Source organism: Chelon labrosus (genome assembly GCF_963514085.1).
Source record: "Chelon labrosus genome assembly, chromosome: 15".
NCBI classification, from domain to species: Eukaryota; Metazoa; Chordata; class Actinopteri; order Mugiliformes; family Mugilidae; genus Chelon; species Chelon labrosus.
The window spans coordinates 22770562-22791584 of NC_140348.1; the positions used below are offsets into that span (position 1 = coordinate 22770562).

At 42.3% G+C, this 21023-nt stretch overlaps 1 protein-coding gene across 1 annotated transcript in view; it reads right to left on the minus strand.

Moving 5' to 3' along the window:
• Positions 1–16316, minus strand: part of btaf1 (BTAF1 RNA polymerase II, B-TFIID transcription factor-associated) — a 20180-nt gene extending 3864 nt beyond the window's left edge. The window contains 32 exon segments of the mRNA XM_084561198.1: positions 5–70; positions 73–121; positions 234–363; positions 449–526; positions 632–799; positions 2071–2192; positions 2666–2818; positions 2902–3050; positions 3137–3338; positions 3454–3563; positions 3823–3979; positions 4074–4258; positions 4344–4767; positions 5828–6040; positions 6142–6316; positions 6443–6585; positions 7234–7383; positions 7536–7640; positions 7786–7906; positions 8527–8651; positions 8774–8914; positions 9176–9352; positions 10110–10205; positions 10284–10373; positions 11111–11179; positions 11261–11390; positions 11915–12048; positions 12881–13080; positions 13661–13801; positions 14467–14581; positions 14874–15009; positions 15893–16316. Of these exon segments, the coding sequence (XP_084417324.1) occupies positions 5–70; positions 73–121; positions 234–363; positions 449–526; positions 632–799; positions 2071–2192; positions 2666–2818; positions 2902–3050; positions 3137–3338; positions 3454–3563; positions 3823–3979; positions 4074–4258; positions 4344–4767; positions 5828–6040; positions 6142–6316; positions 6443–6585; positions 7234–7383; positions 7536–7640; positions 7786–7906; positions 8527–8651; positions 8774–8914; positions 9176–9352; positions 10110–10205; positions 10284–10373; positions 11111–11179; positions 11261–11390; positions 11915–12048; positions 12881–13080; positions 13661–13801; positions 14467–14581; positions 14874–15009; positions 15893–15906 (4468 nt within the window). The 5' untranslated portion in view covers positions 15907–16316.
• Positions 16317–21023: the final 4707 nt, after the last annotated feature.

Genomic DNA, 21023 nt, shown 5'->3' on the forward strand with positions numbered 1-21023 from the left:
GAGCTTTTGGCATCTCGGCTGGCGAGGATGGGTTTACCGTAACGAGCCGCAAACTGCCGTTCCGTTCCAAGAAGCCCGGCATTAGGAAGTCGAACAATGACCAGAGCTCCAGGACATTGTTCTGAGAGTAAACAGAGCAGAAAATTATACCCATGCTCCGACGGCAAGCATACAAGGAAAGAGGTTAAATCGTCACAGTCGCTTCATTTTGCAAATCTCGGATGGTGCCTCACCTGAATGGGTGTTCCTGACAAGATGACTCGAAAGTTGGCAGCTAACTGCTTAATGGCTTTGGAAAGTTTAGTCTTCCCATTCTTGATGACGTGCCCCTCATCGAGGATGCAGTAATTAAATTTGATATTCCTGAAAAAAATAAAATAAAGGTTTTTTAAAATGTGATGCCAGCTGCTGAAACATAAAAACTACTCTGACATCAGACAGCACTCACCTAAAAAAGTCGATGTCATTTCGTACGACATCATAAGAGGCTACTATGAGATTGTGTTTTTTCACTTGGTGTTGCAGCCTGGAAAAGAAAACGTTCAGTTAAGAAGTTGTAAGTGCTTTCTCTTGTAAAACAAAACAAGGACGTGAATCACTGCCCCTGCAATGACCTCTGAGTAATTCTTACCGCATCCTTTCTGTAGGAGGCCCGGTGTAGTGCAGTGGGTTGAGGTACTCTTTGGTGCAGAACTTGCCAACTTCGTCCACCCAGTGGCCAGTTAGTGTGGGAGGACACACCACTAGAGAGGGCATGGGGCTGCAGTCTGCAGCTTTAGTCTTGGCATACTCCTGTGCCCTGATAAACACACACAGCGGGATGAATCACATTTCCAAACGAGGATGAGCGTTTTCAATAAAGATCACGATGAACCCTGGACAAACGGTTGCCGCGGAAACCATCGAATCCTGACTTAATCATAAATAGTCACAAAATCTTGTTATTTTCATCCCCTACGACCTGTGCGTACATCACAACAGAGAAGAAACTGCTTGCTTTCTGACCTCAAAACAACAAGATTTGAATTGTTTGAGTGGGTTTAGTGTGATTGTTGGTTGGTGATCAGTATCTGGGAGCTGTTGTTTTTACTGACAAACACTCAACAAAGACTATAATATCTGGAACTGATGCTAATGGCTAGAATGGCAGTGCTGCTTTCCTATGCACTTGCAAGCAGATGTTTCTGTGAGCAAAGCCCTGTGGTAAACTAAACCAAGCAGATTTACATTAACGTAAGTTATATTTTGTAGAGAAATGGTGTAAGTGTATTAGTAATTTCTAATCAGGACTAGTCAGCCACAGGTTAAATCATCATCATATAAGCTAAATTAATGGCAGAATATGTTAAAGAACATTCAAAACAATTCCAGAGAAAGAACTACGATGATGGTGGCAAGGAAAAGCTCCCTTTTAACAGAACCTAGTTCATATGTAGACCCATCTGCTTGAGGTCGAACAGGTAGAAACAGAAAAAGAAAGCAGCACGAATGTTAAATGAGTATTATAGCATGTAAACCTCAACATTTTTTGATGAGTAAAAAGTGTGTCATTATGAGAAAAGAAAAATAGATAAAAGATTAATGGTAGATGGTATGGTTATTATTAACTTGGCTTCCCACAAAACATCAATACATTAATAAAAGTAGTAAATCCTAGCTCTTATATCTTCATATAAGTACAATAACCATTTTGAATGACATGCAATTCAGTCTTGAGCAGGATATGCATGCTAGGTTTTCATTGTCAATTGTTTTTATCAACATAAAAGAAAAGAAAGAAAACAAGACAATATTTTATTCTGAAAAGTTAATTCTTTGATTTAGTAGTTCTATAACTGTACAATATTAATAGTGGCTCAACAACTGCTCCGTCTAAATGGATAATATATTTGCACTCGTATTTTACTATTCAATTATAAAAAGTTTGATTGTAATCAAGTTCCTCATTGAGTGATGTTTGTTCTGAAAGAAACTGTACAAAGAGTCAAGTGAGAATAGAGGCGAGTCAGTGGGTTGAAGGTCTGTAAGACTGTAAGACTAAAACAGCAAGAAGTGCTATTTGGATCGTACCTGAGGTAGTGGTCGCCTGCCAGAATGCAGATGGACTGCAGTGTCTTGCCGAGACCCATGTCATCACACAGGATCCCATGCAGCTTGTATTTGTTCAGGAATGACAGCCAGTTCACTCCATCCTGCAGGAAGAGACCAAGAGACGAACTGAGTATACGACAACATTATTATGTGTGAATGTTGGAGGAGATTTTTGGTTTAATCACACTTTTTTGATAACAAAAAAAAAAAAAACTAATGAAAACACCAAATTGACTGAAACTGTTTTCTGTTTTTCAACTGGTTGGTTTCAGAGAGCTAAAATGGAGACCTGACAAGAGCAGCAACAATCTTGGAAGCATTTCTAACAGGACGGCAGAACTGCACCATTAAAGAGATGGATGCCTTCTCCCAGAGCTGCCGGCAAACAACATTTCTAAAAGGAACCAGTGCATTTACCCTGCCTCCATTAGACTGCTTGAAATGTACTCTGTCAAGAAAAAAAAATCAATTTGTTGTCAGCAGCTGTTGTCTACACTATTTATTTAAAGCAAAACCTTTTTTTTTTTTTTTCCCTGAACCCGGCAGAAATATGATCCAGACTGGTGGTACACACCTGCTGATACTTCCTGAGTTCAGCTTTAATGGGCACAGGGATCTTGTAGTTCTCCAACTTCCTGCCGTCTAGCAGCTGCTCCAGGAAGTGGCGTTCTCTGGCTTTCTGGCGGATCAAGTCAGCGGACATGGCAGGAGGGTCTGGTATACCTGCCTGGTTGTCGAGAGGAAAGAATATATATTACCCGAATCAAACCCTTCCTTAAAAACTTAATTCAGCTGACTGGGTGCTCATACCTCCAGCGGCAGCAGGCGGATGAGTGTGGCGAAGCACTGTGTGGCCATGAAACGAATGCTATCAGTGGGGTCGCTCATACGTCCCAGCACGGGTACTACGAGCAGCACGATGTAGGGTACAATGTCCACATCTAGCTGCTCCATGATACCTACAGAGATGTTGGTCAAGGACACTAGCGTCTATTATAAATTGAGTTAGGGTAGAAGTTGGAGCAGTTACATCACTGAAGGATACAGGCTAAAGCCTCAATAGCGCCCTCCTGTTTGGTGCAGTCTTCAATAGCTGCCAACCAGGGTAGGACACACTCCAGGAAACTGCTCATGGTCTCCAGTGTGGCTATCTTACTGAGCACACCCACACAGCGTGCTGCCATGTGACGCACAGCTGTGTATGGGTGCTGCAAACAGGTGAACAGATGGGGCAGGTGCTCCATTAACTACAGGGGGGGAAAAAAAGAAAATGATTGAACTAATGTTAAATCCATGATGACAATTCAGTAAACAGTAGCATTAAGGGACAGTTAAGCCGTCTAAGTGGAGCTGCAATCCTACCAAAGGTTTGAGTTCAGCAGCCATGGCTCCAGCCATGACTTCCAGTACTTGCAGAGAGTTGACCAGTTCCTGAGCAGCAGCGTCTCCCCTCTCCAGCTGAGCGTGTCTATCTGGAACGTACAAACAGAGACACGGTCACAGTACTGGCTGCCTACATCCTGGCTTTCCTCAAACTTCGGATCATGGATTACACAGAGTGGACTTTGATAAAATACTCAGGCAAACTTTCTTATAATTTGATCATAGATACTGATTATATATAAAACAAGTTATAGTGATTACTTTTACGAATGATCCCAAGACTTATATTAACGTAAAAGCTCAAAGGTGGTTGCTAAATGTGAAACCATACCAAACCAATCAACATACCAATGCACTGACTTTCCGTCGCCACTGTCCTGAGCGGCCCCACCGTGTGATCCCAGAGGTACGGCAACGACTTGGTGAGATCAGCACCAAAGTGCCTGGCAACAGTTGTCAGGGAGAACTCTGCTCCTCGTCTCTGAATAAGAAAAGGCTTCTTGCTCTAGAAGTGGAAAAACACAACAGGAACTGTAAACACAACCTGATGTTGATGTGAGCTAAATGTGAGAACAATGTGATCCAGCATGCTTCTGTACCTCATCATTATCAGCGCTGAGGGTGCTGCCAGGTGGGAGCTCTGTGGTGGGGGCCTTTGGGGCTCTAGGGGCTGGCCCCCTCTTACTGGTGATGGCAAAGGCAGCCCTTTGGTGACGGTAAAGGGTGATGATGCCTCTCGTTTTGTTGACCATGTGATGCATGCCATCTTTGTCCAACCCACCTCCTAATATGAGAAATATCAGTGAATTACAACCTTCGCTTTCTCCGTGACTACTGTGTTCATACATGAAAGTTTGAGGAACTCTTACCCTTTGCTGCATTTTCCTGAGTGGGGGGGACGGGGCAAGCGGATGAGGGTGTGACGCCTGAATCTACGCAAGCGGAGGCACAGAGGTTTTTGATAATCTTGGTGTTCGGGCATGGCGAGCGTCCGGCACATTGCTGCAGCAGTTTGGCTACGAAAGCAGCAGCGTAACCCTGGATCAGGGTGTTCTCCTCCCTCTTGATGGACTCCATCAAAGGTCTGACCAGGGGGTTCAGTTTATCAGGAAGAACTTGCAGGTTAATCACCGCGCAGGCCGTAAACATGTGGACACGCAGATGCAGCTGCTGCCATTCCGCGTTGGTCTCCATCACCGTTGCCTGAGCCTGCTGCCGTTTACTGTCCAGCGCCTGCCACTGTTTGGACTTGACATTCAGACCCGCCGTGGACTCTGTGAAGATGGTGGTTACCTAGGAAACAGCCAAGAGGGGAAATGATGCGTCTGATTGGAATGGGAGTGATTTGTTAAAGAGTGCAATATCCACTAACCTTTGGAGCCAAGACTTAGCAGGGCAACATTATTACCGAAGCCGTCAGTTGAGCAAATAAATACTTGGACCGAAAACGTATTACTGTCGGCCAATGTGGGAAACTACAAGTCAGTGTAATAAAAATCAAATGCCATGACAGCTTAATCATGGTCAATCTATTTTATTTTGGCATGAACGCCTTCACAAGCCCCAAAACATCACGCCACCTCACAGTTTTGAATCATTCATTAACCGCGACAGGGAAGGCAACTAATAAAAAGGACCCAAATTTAATTTTAATGAAATAAAGGTCAGCATGATAGCATCATTATCGTTTTTTTCCGCTACATAAATCAAATTCGACTTAGTTTTACTCAGGATTTTTCCATCTGGTCGCCCATGCCACCCTGCATAGCTCTACAGCCCCCCTAAGGTAAAGTTTGAGAAACGCTAGTTTAATGCAGTTTTAATGAAGGAACCCCAAAACTGGTCTTTTACTGAAGAGTGCAGTTGATCTGTCATTGAAATTGCACAATTACACCTATCAGCCACAACATTAAAACCCCTGAAAGGAAAAGTAAATAACATTGACCATCTTGTGACAATACAATATTCTGCTGGGAAACTTTTGGACCTGGCATTCGGGTGGATGTAACTAACCACCCACCTAGACCAGACCAGGCACCCCCATCCCATGGCAATAATACCAAACCCCCCCACTAACAACATTCTGTTGCAAGACACCACAGGACACCCTCAGAAGCCCCACTTCCATTTTCTGTTGAGTCACAACTGTTTTGAAGCACAAGGGAGACCTACACAATATTAGGAAGGCGGTCATAATGTTATGCCTGTTCGATGTATGTACCCATACTGTATAAAACCTACTTACACTACTGCAGACTATAGTAAACCTCCCATTTGTTGTTAATATCCTTTACAGTGGACAGAGAAAAGGTGTTCGCATCATATGATGAAGGTGGTGTGTGTATGATTTTACCAGGTCGTTGGCTTGGTCGATGGTGAACACGCTACAGTTGAGGCGGTCTTGAAGGTCTATCTGGGACTCGGCGAGCAGCGCAATTAGCTGCTTGCACTCGTTCTGCATGCGCGTGAAGGGGATGGCAATCTCATCGTAGTACAGCTGCTCAGACAGAATGGCCAGGAGACGAGGCTGCACCATGGAGGACACCACCTGACAGTCCTGAAACGACTGAAAGTAACGCGTTTCGCTTTTAGGTGACAGATGTGAACAGAGAATTAGTTTAAGGCTAAGCCGTCAATGCCGTAAGCTTTATTTATTTATTTATTTACCTTCTGCAATGCAGCCCACTCGCAGAGCACCAGCGACACCGCTATACGCTGCAGGGCAGACTTGGAGTTGAGGTGGAAGAGCAACAGCTGACCCAAGGACTCAGCTGGTCGGATCTCCTGAGATGCAGCATTGAGCTGGGGGTCGCAGATACATCTACACAAAGCTCCCAGCAATCTGGATTACAAAGAGAGCACAGAAATGAGCACCTGAAATAAACAACTATTTGGCAATTCGAATTAGAACTTGACCTAAAAATCAGAATGAAGGTTTCTCTCTTTCAACGCAACAATCAGAACTTACTTGGCAGCCATGAGTCGAGCACGAACCACGACGTAGTCCCTTGTCCCCGGATCATCCGTCACCGTCTCTGCTCCTGCTATATACTCTTGGACTGTTTCCTTCACCTGATTGTTCCCTTGACGTGCCTTTGCACCAGCCTTGTCCTGTTGCATCAGAAAAACATTAATTACTCCAGTTAGTTTGACTAAAATAAAATGGAAATACACTTTAATTTCATGTTGCATTATATTACAAATGTCCCTAGAGGATATAAAATAAACAGTGTGCTGGCACCATTAAATTAAAACATTTATCGTGACTCAAATACCTGTTGAATAGATTTGGTAGATGCAAAGAGATATCCATTCCAGCCTACACTCATCCTCCCTCAGTGCAGCCACTCTTCATTAAACAAACTGCAGATTAAATCTCTCTTTTCAACATTTTTTTATTTTTATTTCCTCCCCCAGACTGTTCAGGTTTGCTAATGCTCTTCTGGCTCAAACATAAAGACAAGGGATGTAAGGACTCCTCTCTTGCCTCCACGCTGTCTGCTAGTCTGTCACCTAGCAACCGCAGCAACTGCATTGATTTTGTGAGTCTTCCTGCAGTATTTGCATGAACTTGTTGATGTAACCAGCAACAGAAAACACCTTGACATCCTTAGTTATGTCACACCGTCTTTTAAAAAACTGACCGTACCACATTAAACTTAACGGAAATATAAAATGTTATTCAGGTCACCGTCTAAAAATTGCCGTAACGGACAGTTATTTGAAATAAGCAGCCATTTTAAGAGACGACCAACGCACCTTGCAGCGGGCCTTCACCTCCAGCAGCATGTTCAGGTCTATAGGAATGTGAGAGGCCTGCATCATGAGACAGAGCCAGGCGCCCATCCACGGACAGCTGGCTGCAACTACATACTGTTGGGGGGCCTGAGACAGAAGCTCCATCCACACCTGCACACAATGAGGCACATTAACGAAACGAGGCAACATGACACACACACTGGATTTAAAAGTACTGCATTATCTGCGGTGTTCCACTTGTTTTTTTTTATAATTAAACTTGGGCCGTCAGAGAAAGTAGTGATGTGGGTCCCACAACAAACCTTATGGATTAGTTCAAGGATTTCCTCACTGCTCTCTAATATGCAGGACTGGAATATGTGTCGCAGCATGTCTTGCAGGATTGGATTGATCCATATTGCACAACTCTGAAGAACAGAAAACATAAAAAAAAAAAAAAAAAAAAATGCTTTAATTAGGGCTGCAAACGAAAAAGGAAAAAAACTTTTTGACAGCATGTCATTCTATTACATTTCTAACAGACTATATGAATATCCCGGTGGTCAAATTTACCTGGTCGGCTTTAGAGAGCAGCGTGAAGAGTGTTTCAAGCGCCGCCCTTCTCACTGATGATATTGTGTGTCTCAAGAACGGCCAAACCCGAGGAACCAGGACAGTTAATGACTGTTGCATGCTGAAGTGTAACGAGAAAACAGTTTCTATAAATAAACAGGCAGGAAGGGCATGAAGGAAGAACGATAAATGCTTTCAGAAAAAAAGACTATCAAAAATTGCAGAGCTTGTGGAAGGTTCAGCGCATGGGTGGACTGGTCTTCATTTAGGCAACTAGCAAGCTCACTGCCATTCAGTCTGTCTAAGTAAAAGTTTTGCGTGTATACGAGTGTATGCAGCAGTTTAACATATACATTTGAGTTTTAGGAAGTGACAATTATGGAACTTCAAATGTTTTGATGTTGTGACGTCCCTAGTTACAATACAAATCTCCTGTTGGTAATCACAGCATGGCGTCTCTCTAGAGTCTGTACAAACTGATAAAATACAAGAACAAAAAAAAAAAAAAAAGGTGTCGGTCCAAATATTTACAAGTAATGAAAAGAGACAAAGAACCAATGTTCACACGCTGCAGTGCTCCAGTTTTCACTTATTACATCGCAATGTTTGTGATGTTTTGAAGGGAAAGTTGGAGAACTGCACCGTGTGAGTCGTTTCTTCTTTACTTCTTCATAATTTCTGCATATTCAAGACTTCAAGACTGAGAGAGCAGCACTTATTGTGTGACCTTCAGAGACTGACCTGCACTGTCGGACCTGTGGATAAGTTAGCAGCGAGGACAGCAAAGTCATAATACTGTTGGTGGAAGCTGTGAGATCGTCCAGATCCAAAAGAGCATCCCATAGTGTGTTCACTATGAAGGGTACCTGAGAAACATCGAATTCTGCGTCTAAATTAAGACCTCCGGAACAGGACACACACACACACACAGTCTAAAAGCTCTAGATACACACTGATAACTGGTAAGGTAAATCGTGTTGCCTCTGACCTTGTTTGGCAGTAGCTGCACCAAGCCTTCCACCACAGGGATGAGAGCTGCAGCTGCCACGGCCCTGACATCGTCATCTAGGTCCTGTAAGCCCTCTGTGATAGCAGGGAGCACCCGGGGCAGTAAAACAGCAATCAAGTCCTGAGAAACAAAGGAACAGACAGGAAGATCAGTACAGATGTTTGGGTACAAGGTCAGGAGAAAAAATAATGGCCTTTCAAGTAGCAACCCTGCACAAGGACCACATATGCTTCCAGATTGACTAAAGCTTTTTGTCCGTGCATAGATCCTGCCACCCCGACAATTTATATTCATGACCATATGGTGCCCACATCAAACACCCTGTAGAGCCCTGCTATGCTTATTTAACAGCTCATTATATACACGCAGAACAGGTGGTACCTGACGGACAGCCAGAGCATACTTGATCCCCAGCAGGCCTCCATGACGGACCTCCCACTGGTCCTCTTTCAGTAGCTTCAGCAGGACATCTACCGTCATGGAAACACCAGTTTCACTCATGTGGCGAAGGGCCACACCGAGAGTCTGTGCACACGTTTCTCTGACAGGGGCCACCACCTACCGAAGGGATAGAGACACAGGTTAAATACAACACAGACAGAAAACAACAATATGAATTTTGTAACTTAGCTAGTTGTTAAACAACGGTTTGCCAACAAATCGGCTGACATCGACCTACCACCCTGAATTATATATTATACACAAATCAGGCATAACATTATGACCACCTGCCTTGTACCTCCAAAACAGTTGTGATTCACATATCCCAAACTGATCAACACCTTGTGCTGTTCCTAAAGCGTTTTTGTGTGTGTGTCTGTGTCAGGCTGCATCCTGCTGGGGATGGCTGCTGCCATCAAGAAGTGTCATTGCTATGGGGTGGGGGTGCCTGGTCTCATCTAGGTGGGTGCTACATGTATAAGTAACATCCACACCAATGAATGCCAGGTCCAAAAGTTTCCCAGCAGAACACTGAATTGTCACAAGATGGTCAATGTTATTTACTTCTCCTGTCAGTGGTCATAATGTTATGCCTGATCGGTGTATATACAAGACACTGATGTAGTGGCATTATCACAAGTGTGAACTCATTTTGGTACTTGAAGGAAATGTAACACGTGTTAAAGACAAACATGTTAAATGTAATTTCTCATTAACCGAGAAAACAAAAAACATTTCAATGAGAACCATATGTGCTATCAATATCTGCCAAATAGATATTTACTTGGCAAATAACAATGACATTACCAAAGAAAACTTTCCATCTCATCAAAAAATAAAAGAAAAAAAAAAAGGCAATGAAAGGAAACCTTACCTCATCAGACACAAAATCACCAAAGCGATCCAAAGCAAAGACACAGAGCAACCGGATGACCAGGTCCTCTATCCACTCCTGATGCTGTCGCAACATCTAAACCAGAACAGTTGCCGTCATGTATAAATTCTCCACAAATTGCTAATCAAAACTTGATGAGGATGATTAACGTACCTGTTCTGCAGTGCTCCCCACCAGCTTCCCACCGCCAGCCCCGTGGGACTTGATGATTTCTCTAAGCCCTGTGCCTGCACCGTGACGAATCTGTGAAACACCACATGGAATCCTTCTTAGTTTATGTTTACTTTACGCCAGTCACAAGTGTTAAAACTAAGGACGTTTATGCACGTTTGTTAGAATCTTATGCTCAATAACGAGTTGATCTGGCCCTACAGAATATACCAGTCTGTTGTGGCCAGCACTCTTTTCTCTGCTGTCGGAACAGCACTACAGCTAGTGACGCCAACAGACTGAATAAACTGATCAAGATGGCTGGCTCTGTCACTGGCTGCAGACAGGAGACTTTTGAATCAGTGGTGGAGAGAAGAGACACCAACTTCGTTGTCTCAAGGAACACTACAGGAAATCTTTCCTGCCTCAAGCCATCAGTCTGTACAACTCATCTATGTGTGACAGATGACACTGGACTGAACTTACTGTTACTGCACATTTTGCACATGTGTGTTTGGTCGTAAATTCATTTAATTTCACTGCAATTTCATTTTTAATAGTGAATTATTTTTTGTTTTTCCATTTTCTATTTTAGTTTCTTGTTATTTATAGCATGCTGAGTACCTGTACATTGCTGCTGCAACAGTGCAATTCCCCAGTTTGAGGTTAATAAAGTATCCATCTATTTATCTGTCCATCAGTCCTGAAAGACTCTGAGATCCAATAAAAAAAAATAAAAAAAAAAGGACAGCCAAAACCAAATCCTTATGCCTTGTTCAACTGTACATCTGCTGAAATCACGTCTTGCATCATGAATGCTTCGTTTTTACCTCCCATGACGGATTGAAGAGATCATTGCAGAGTTCCTCACAGAAGCTCTCCAGAGGCCACTCCTGTATCTTAAGACAAAGCAACAAGGCATCAGTTTCATCATAACATTACATTATTTAATTTAACGTTAATTTTTTTTAAATCCTCACCTCTTCTAAATGACTCGAGTTATCTGGAACGTTGTCGACTAAGACTTTGCTCTCTGTCGCCGGTTGGTCAATGACTACATTGGTGGTTTTCCTTCGTTTCTCCTCAGGTTCACCTTCAAAGCTGTCGTTACTAAAGGTTAAACGAAAAAAAAAAAAAAAGAAAAAGAGTCACTGTATGATCAGATCTAGTCAGACTTTACAGATCAGGAAATAAGAATGCTGATGCTAAGAGATAAGCATGTGGCTACAAATGTAGAAACACAGACTCTTTCATATGCCATCCGCCTGCTCAACTCTGAGCCTTAACCGGATTTAAATACCACTGCACTCTACTCACATAGCTGCTAAATACTGTAAATGTATGTACATATACAACTACCCCCCCTCTAAGTTTACACTTGAGCCTTACAGTCTAAATTTTTATTCTGTTTCGCTCGGTGTACATTACACTTATATTGCTTACCTTGTGTGTAAACTACTGTTATACTGTAGTACTTATATTTTTTTACTACTGGCTGCAGGTACAAGAATACATTTCACTGTGCATTGTACTATGTATAACTGTGCATGTGGCAAATAAAATCTATCCATCTATGAATCATTTTGTTTAGAGTCCAGTACTATATATATTTGGGTGTCTTTTATTTATGTTACCTCTTTTCATTAGGATCCATGTCTCTGGATCTTTGTTTAGCCACTAGTTTAGCCATCCTCTTGGCCTTATTCTTCTGTCGACTGCTCATGCCAGGCCGGAACTCTGAGTCGATCAGTTCAGCAGCTTGAATGGGCTGAAAACAAAACATTAAGAGTTGATAACACAGTTTAACATTGTACTGAACACAAAGACGCACACATCCATCCATCCGTGCATCCATCATCAGTTGCAATACAGTGTAGACCAAATTATGTTAACTAAATGAATTCTCTCAAAAAATCTTTAATCTCCAAAGCGGGTGCATACTGCTTTAAGTAAATCCAACCTCCCACTCCAAATCAACAGCAGCTCTTCTGGGCCAAATTTATTCTCCCTGCCTATTCATGCACAAGACATGTTTATTGTTTTATACTGTGCTTGGATTTATGCAGGCAGATTGTCAAACAGACTGAAACAGAAAAATCTTCCGATTCTTTTTCTGGCAAACTCATTTTTAGTGAGAACAAGAGTGTTGCTGCTGCTACTGCGGGGTTTCCACTCTTTTCCAGAGAGTGTTTGCTACCAGATTTTAATTCCCAATTTAAACACCAATTGAAGGAAAGCCGTCATAGCAACTAAGAACTTTAACCCCTGCTGAGGCATAAATGTATATGAAAATCAAGCATCATGACAAAAAGCATATTGGTCTGATTAACTGACAGCAGAAAGAGAAAAGGCTAAGTTACCAAAAAAGGCCAGGAGAGGATGACACAATCTGAAGAAACCGAATACAGCTTATTATTCAAATGTCCTGTGCCAACAAGCCTTTATTAGCATCTTACAAGTCACATTTTGCCTGGGGCCTGTGCAGCTCTACATCAACAATGTAGTTCCCACTGTAAGACAAGCTTCAGTCTGCATTTCCTCTATTTAGATACATCCAGGATCTGGTGACTCAAAGCTTAAAGGGATAAATTGCGACCCACCACATGGTTGCGGGAGCTGGATCCAGCTGTGGCTTTGCTTCCTTGGGTTCTGAGCGCGCTCGTTTGACAGGTATAGTCAAGGTCCTCGTCATTGAACAGCTCCTCTGTATTCATACCAATGGCAGCGCCCATGTCCAGGCCCAACTTCTTCTGAAGAAGCTTCCTCTGGCGGGCAAGGCGTTCCTTGGGGTCCATCTCACCTGAGAATAAATGACAGGAAGGAAATTTAGATAGATCATTATTAGAATTGATATAGTTGCCAAGCACGTGGACTATAAAGTGTTATCCTGAAGCTAAGCAGGAAAAAAGGGGACCTTGATCAAGAAGTGAAATCCGATCACAGGGAAGTAATGACTGCTACAACAGAACACAGAGTTCCAAGGGGACAGGAAGTTCAAATTCAAATGAACGTCAAAAGATAACAAGGACACATTTTCCCTATTCAAATAACATTTGTGACTAAGTAGTCCTTGCTGGTTTGTTGGGGATCCACGTTCCGTCAGCTTCAGATATTAGCTCTGACGTTGTTGTGGCAGTCGTAACTGATTACCATATTTTGCTACACAACAGAGTAAGTATTTTTTACGTACAGGGAGTAAAATTAGTGCACAAAGTTTGTTCAGGAAACAAGGATCATAATGCAGTCTTTTCCTTTAAGACTAAATGTCAGGAAGTATAGATTAAAAATCCCCAATGTGCGCAGGACTAAACGTGTGCAAGAAAAACACAAAATGGATGTCACTGCAGCTAAAAAGACATTTTGAAAAAGTCACTACAAACCAGTTTTGTCGTCCTGATGCTCAAACTCAGCCCCGGCAGATCCCAGCAGAGATGCCCCATGTTTGAGTAAGCGGGAGATGTCAAAGTGATAGAAACTCAGCCGGTCAGATGACTCTTCTGGAGACAGGTCTTCACAAGACTCTAAGAAAAAACAACCAACAGACAGAGTTTTGTGACTGTATTAACTACCTATATTGTCTTTTATACCACAGAAATGTGCGGCTCTGAAAACATACAATAGGACACTGGTCTGACACATAGTTGTGTGAGGATAAAAAAACTGAACTCTTCTCTTAACGGTAAAGCGTGCCTTCAAAAGCTACGAAAGAATAGAAAGAAGGCTTCTTTCCAATTCATCCTATCTGCAATATTTATATTTATTTCATGTTTTTGTTCGATCATGAGTCTCAGTGCAGTTGACCAAGAAATACAGGTGTAAGACTTGGTTAATATTGAGGCCCTATAAACTATGATTCATTTTTTTTCCACCCCTACACTCAAATGAAAAGAGATAAACGGTAAGCGACTATGCTGCGCAACCTGTGGGCTATCAGTGAACCCAGTAATACAACTGAAGCCGATCTTTCAAACATTTTGTCCCATTAAATGGATGCAATGAACCACACTCCAAGTTGGCATCTATTAACTCACACACCCAACTGACAGAGTAATCTCAATTTTGCTAAAAAAAAAAAAAAAAAAGTGGCTACGCAATGTTTGGCAAAACCAATTGCTACTTGTTGTGACACATGCATCAGCTTAACACCACACAAAATTTAGAATGAACAAGCCTAAAAAAAATGCACCTTCTTTGGGTCTGGGAGTCGGGTCCCACTCAGGAATATTCTTCACAATGGCCTCCACAGCTTGGCCGGCTGCTATACGCGTGTCCCAGTTGGGACTCCTTAGATATGTCAAGACCTTGAAATTGACAAGAAAATAGATGTAATTTTTCCACTCACACAACACGAGTTAAAAATAGATGAAATAGAAGGGAGCAAATAGCTCAGAACAATCTGTGTAAGAATAAAATAGAGCATCTAGGCACAGGTGCGGTCGAGACAAGAAAACGTACCTGGTGGAAAATATTACACCGTTATACACATGATTAACTACTAAGCGCAGGAACAGCCACATCTGCCCAAGTTGACATGGTTAATATCTTGTGCGCGACCGTTAAGGTCAAGTATAAATAAATACATCAAACACACACCTTTGATAAGAGGTTATTGAGTTCGTGCGGGAGTTCGTGCGGGTGGAGTTTGACGACTTCTCCGAGCTGCTGCGCCGCCGCTTTCCTGGTTACGGGTGTTGTTCCGGTGTCGAGCAGGATAAACAACCGGTCAAGTCTAGAGACACGTCAAAACAAAGACCAGAGCGTCACAGACCACGCACAATGTACAAACATTGGACAAAACGCACGATTGTTGGGCTTAACAGGTAACATCACAATGCCATGTCATTGGCTTTGCACCAAGGTAACCTGGCTAATGACCCTGGTCTTCCACTGAGATCCTTAGCTGTCTATTAATAAAGCAGAGTGGATTAGAGATGTACAGGCATGACCCCAGGTACTACAAATACTTGTGAGGCTGACCTGCAGATGACTACACTCAAGCTATGCAAAAAAAACACACCACGTGGACTTTTAACACTCCCAAAAACCACAGTTGTTTATACAGGAGTACAATGTCAGGCACATTGTTGTGACTTTTAAACTGATGTTAGCGATAAGGAGCTACACAATGCAAATATACAATGCAAAGTATGCATTATACAAAGCAAATGTGACAGTGAAAAATCGGTGCCACTGTCCTGGTCACCTAAATTAACATAACAGGTTACTCTCCACAGGTAGGTAGGTAGCAGTGGTGCCATTATAGGTTTGCAAACCCCTGCCTTTACCTTTACTGACAACTAGTTCATCTCCACATTACGGAAGAGCATCAGAAGATGACTGTAAATGACTACAGCTCAATTTATTTTTAACTGACGTCTAGCACCTGCGACAAACATGAACTCACACCGAGTTATTGGGCCTTTTCCCCCTGCCAGGCCACAAGCAGAGACCCCAACTTACCCGATAACGTTATTAGCTTACTGGCTAATAACGTTATCCAGCCCTCGCCATGCAATATCAAAAAGCTAGCATCCATTAGCGATGTCGGCTAGCTAATTGTTAGGGAAAGTCGGGGGGGGAGACAAAATAGAGTCAATGTGAACGTGTATTACCTCGATACAGCCATTGTCGGTTATTATGCGAACTTCCACCTCCCGCATTCAACAGGCTGACAGTAATTTGAAACTTTCCCCCAACGCCGCTCAACGTTTCCAATGCGACAGTTAGCAGCAGGCGAAGACATTAGCCAGTTAGCGGCTACCGCTAGCTTAGCCGAGGCCCGGTGCTGTGTGCTTCTGAGCGCCCCGAACTCTTATCTACCCGAGGAGAGCGAGTTCACAGCCAAATTTGATGCCGTCAAAGTTGTCCCCGCCGTTACGCCGCCGTCTCCGCCCGCGAGAAATCACCAAATATAATCAGTCTGAAGCTCGGTTCACCCTTCAGCACTCTCGGCGGATAAATATTTCAACCTGATAAGATTTAAAGAGTTATTTAGTTGCACGCTGAGGGCAACCCAGAAGACTGTTTTTATATGAGGAGCCATCTTGCATTTATTCCTTCCTCCATAGCAGGCGGAGGCTGATTGGCTACAAGCGTCCGGGAGAGCCAATCAGAATGCACGTTAAAAGAGGAAACGAATAGAAAGAAAAAAATAAAAAAATAATTAAAAAAACGAGTGAGGTTTTCCTCACTGTGCTTCAAACATGACTAATACACTTAATTTAAATAATTATATAAATACACACGATGTCATAAAAACCTGATATCACATTAAAGTCATATTATGTGTACACGTGGATGTGCCAGACAGATATTCCTTTAAATTAATAAGCTTTTAACATGACATCCCACTATTTTAGATTCACAGTTTTTAGATTTTTGACGTTTTCTTGCATTTTCAAGACATTTGCGGTCGCCGCTCTCTTTTGCACCTGGACGCTGAGCTGACCATGGTGCTGAAAAGGTTAAACATTTCACACCGAGAATCATCCGACACAGAATTGAGTCAAAGGAAGTGGGACCGTACGAGGTGTTTACTGACAGTAACAGACGCTTGTCATGTGAGTTTCTGATGGGTAACACCCATGCATGTGCACACTCCACTCCACTCGTGCTTTAGAACTGAAGGAGCTACTTGGATAAGTGGAGAAACATCTTCAAGAAACTCTACAAGCCCAGTTGCCTTTCCTTAGCATACTTGGATACACCATGATCACTGCTTTATCACTGCCTTATCTCGCCATCAGACACCCTTTTCAGAGGGAAAACTGATGCTCGATTTTAAGATACCAGATTCGCTGGTCTACCGCTGGCTTTATCGGGTTATTATCCTCTTGCTATTGTGTGATTTTAGTGTGTAAACGTGTTATAATTCAAAGCCTAACTAACATTGGAAGACCAGCGAATTCTACATTCTGCATGTAATTATATGAGTGGAGTCTGAAGACCTTGAAGAGATGACAGCTTCTCTCAGAGCTCCTCCAAAGTGGGGGCGTGCTGACTATAGTCTAGTGTAGGTACTGCTTTGATTACGGATGAATCCCTCAGACGCCTCACCACAAAGAAAGGAAACTTTCCCTTTAAGAAGAAAGACCAGTTTTGGCAAACGCCACACGTGGCATTCACCAAAGGTTAATCACGCTAAGTGTTTCAGCTAGCTATTGTTCACGTGGTATTAAGTAAGGCTTACCAAGATAGGAAAATATGCAGACAAGTGACACATACAATCTATTGTACTCGTACAACAACGTCAGCGCATTAAAAACAGAGAAACACTAAAAGGGTTTGCATCACAAACAACCCCACAATAGCTGTGTATGAATGGGAGTCAATTTTTCTCATAGCCGACAGACAGCTGAGGTAAAAGAAGACTATGGGTGACCTTTCTCAGTCTGCTCTCATAATATTTCACAGCCTTTTATACCATAGCCTCGCTTCTTTATCAGAGGTTTAAGTATCCCGAAGGAGATATAAATGTAATAAATGTGATGATTGAGCCTCGCAAGTACGGCGTGACCTCTATTATCCGAAGATTTACCCTTTGTATTCCTGCAAAGAGTGAATTTAAAACTGCCGGCGTCTTCCCGCTATGCAGCGCCGTCACATGAACCCGGCTTTTGTGCACCTCAACGCTGCAGTCGTCAGGTCTGCGAGCCATCTAAAGCAATATTCTTTATTGTTAAAAACAGACAAAAAAAAAAGGATGCCAGAAAAGCAGAATCTGTCAAACGGTGGACTGAGCGGTGCGTGCATGCATGTTAAGGAGTGGGGGAGTATCAGAGGAGAGGGCAGGTTTTGACATGATAAGAGTTGCACGCGATGTCGTACACCAAGGTTTTTGTGGACATGTGTCAGTGCACAAAGAAGCCGCATAGAATTCGAAATGATTTTTATCACGTAATGAGCATCCTGTCTGTTTTATGAATTCTGGTTATGAAACATAGTTATGCAATGTCTAAAACGAGCACACGGGCAGCACAGTTAGGAGTGCCATGTGTGCTCACATTTAGATTACTGTAAGTCCTGTTTTATCTCTTTGCATGGGCCTGGGTACAATGAAATGCATGTCAATATGAAACTGTTCTATCTTGTGAATTTCTCTTTGGTGACAGTTTGAATTTTGACTGCTTAAACAGCTGTAATGTGATCCAACAGTGTGATCTGAACATTAACCATTGCCTGCAGCACATTGTGCCTCAAACCTGATCTGTGTCTCACCCCCTGATGTCCATAAACGGGGCAGTAGAATCCAAAACTGGTTATAGAAAAGACATCGTGGAGAAGTATAATTCTGACCAAAGACTGCCGGACATGGATTTCATCGGCTCTACTTGATGCAGCTTTTTAACAGGAATACATGCAGCGGACTTGAGGAACATAGAGGTGGCACCTGTCATTGTATAAGTGCAAGAACACCTCCTCCTGACATATAAATCCCAAATTATATTCCTTCTGGCTCACATTTAAACCATCTGTCTTCTGAACAAAGATGAGACAATAGCTCTTCTAAACCAAATAAAACAGTGAGAGTTGCTTATCATAACGTAATTATATAAAAAATATTTCAAAAATCTTTAATACAATGCAGCATCTGAGCGTATGCAGTGGATTAATCCTCCTTGAATGGGCAAACAGTGTGATGAGCTCATGAATACAGTGGAGGAGAGGGATATATCAGTCTTTGTGGAGCATAAAAATAGCTTCTTTTTGTCTCCGTCTGCAAAGTCCTCGCATGAACCCTGTCTAATCTGTGAGTGGGGTTGTCACTTTTAGACTAAGCTGTTCCGCGTAATAGTATTAAATTAAAATCACACCAGTGAACTCTACACAGTGTAATGGCCCTTAATGACATTACACTGACATAACCTATTAGGTGATATTACAATGTTAAAGATATTAGATGTAAGACATAATACAGCAGAGAGGCGGCCATTTTTTTTTTTTATGCCAACCATGTGGTCAGCACGCATTTGGTGTGCAGATTTCTATGGCCATTGTCAATGTGTGTTTACTTTAGGACAGAAATAGACAAGTCAATATGAGACAGTTTTTCCTTAGTGTAGAATGATGCATTTATATTTACGTAGGTAGGGAGCCTACGTAGGTAGTGAGCCCAACATGGTGGGCTCCATCTTCCAGGGAGCCCAACATGTTGCGGCACCATGATTATGAGCTTAGGTGTGAGTCCAATAAGGAAGATCTGTTCACATGGTCTCTATTTCTCTACTGCTTGGGTTGTTTCCACTGTTCCATTATCCCTATCCCTTAGACTTTGATAGATCCACAAGGGAAATTGCTTGGTCACATGTAGCTCAGTTGCACATAAAAAAACACACAAACAAAATAATTAAATGTAATAAAGTAAATAAAATAAGCAAAAAATGTGCATGACTTCAGCTTTTTTCTGCTTATCTCCACCACCACCATCAGATAATCATGTCCCTATCTACTACCTTCATCTACTCCACCCTACAATGTTCCTTCCTTCCTTCCTTCCTTCCTTCCTTCCTTCCACCAAAGTCTAACTTAAAAAAATTACCTTTTGCATTTTTAAATTAAAGTGGCAGCCACCACTCGTTATCCCACACATTTGAAAAGGTTTAGTATTTTGTTTTCGTGCGCATTCTCTCACCACTAGATGGCACTAACTCCCACACGCAGGTCCTTTAAAAACTGGTTTGGCAAGTGGGCAAAGTATTTTGACAGTGCAAACAAGGCACTGCTTCTGTCCCATTCTGAGCAGCCCTGTCGGTGTTTACCTTAACCTCTTCCTTAAGGAGAGTATATTAGAGGTATTTGCATAGCTGTCAACTGAACTTCCTACACCATTGACTGTGTGTCAGCGCTTCAGGGTGTATTTTGAAATACGAGCTTTTGAAAAAATGAGCTAGGTCTTTTCAGTCGTATCTAACGGACTCCTTCATATCATGGATCTTAAAACATACACATGCTGAATTTGCTCTCTGCATTTAACTCATCGAAGCTTGTTTTATATATTTTAGGTGCGTGTTCAAGGCACCTTGAGATTAACTCACTTACCACTCATGAATTTAGTGGAAGTAATAGTTCTTGCAGCAAAGTGAACTTGTATTTTAGTTAAAATTACATGTGTGTTTGTTAAATTCATCCTTCTGATTATGTTTCTTCATCTGAAGGTGTGTTTTGCCCTTCAGCAACGTGAAGCGTGGTGGCGTGCCAACGTGTGCTGGCAGTAAGCCGTCCCTACACCAGTCTCCCCTTGCTGCTGGATCGTGAACAGAGACACGGAGAAACACGAGCTTTCATCTGCGTCCTGACCTCATGGTCAACAAATGTCTTGACAAGTCAGACTGCTTTTAATCTTTGAAATGTAAGGAGCTCGCACTCTTTGAACGTAGCGCCTTCCTTTAGGGGAGAAGGAACCGCAGCCCTAATACGTTTGGGTTGTTGCAGATTATTTTATTTCTTTTCTCTCTTCTTTTGTGCCGTTGTCAAATGTGAGACAAAAGAGACAATGACTTAACAAGAGAGCTGTCTTTGTTGTTTGCAATCACAGAAAAGGCTGTTTCCCCCAAAGGCAACAACTATTTGAGTCTTGTTTCTTTGCCAAGAAAAATCACAGACTCGAGGGTCAATAAACCCAGAGGGGTTTAGTTCATGTAGTTCTTTTTAAATAACATTGAAGGGTAGCTTCTAATTCTTTGACATATTACCATTACCCACGTGTGCACTCGGAAATACATGATACTTATTTATTTGTGTAAA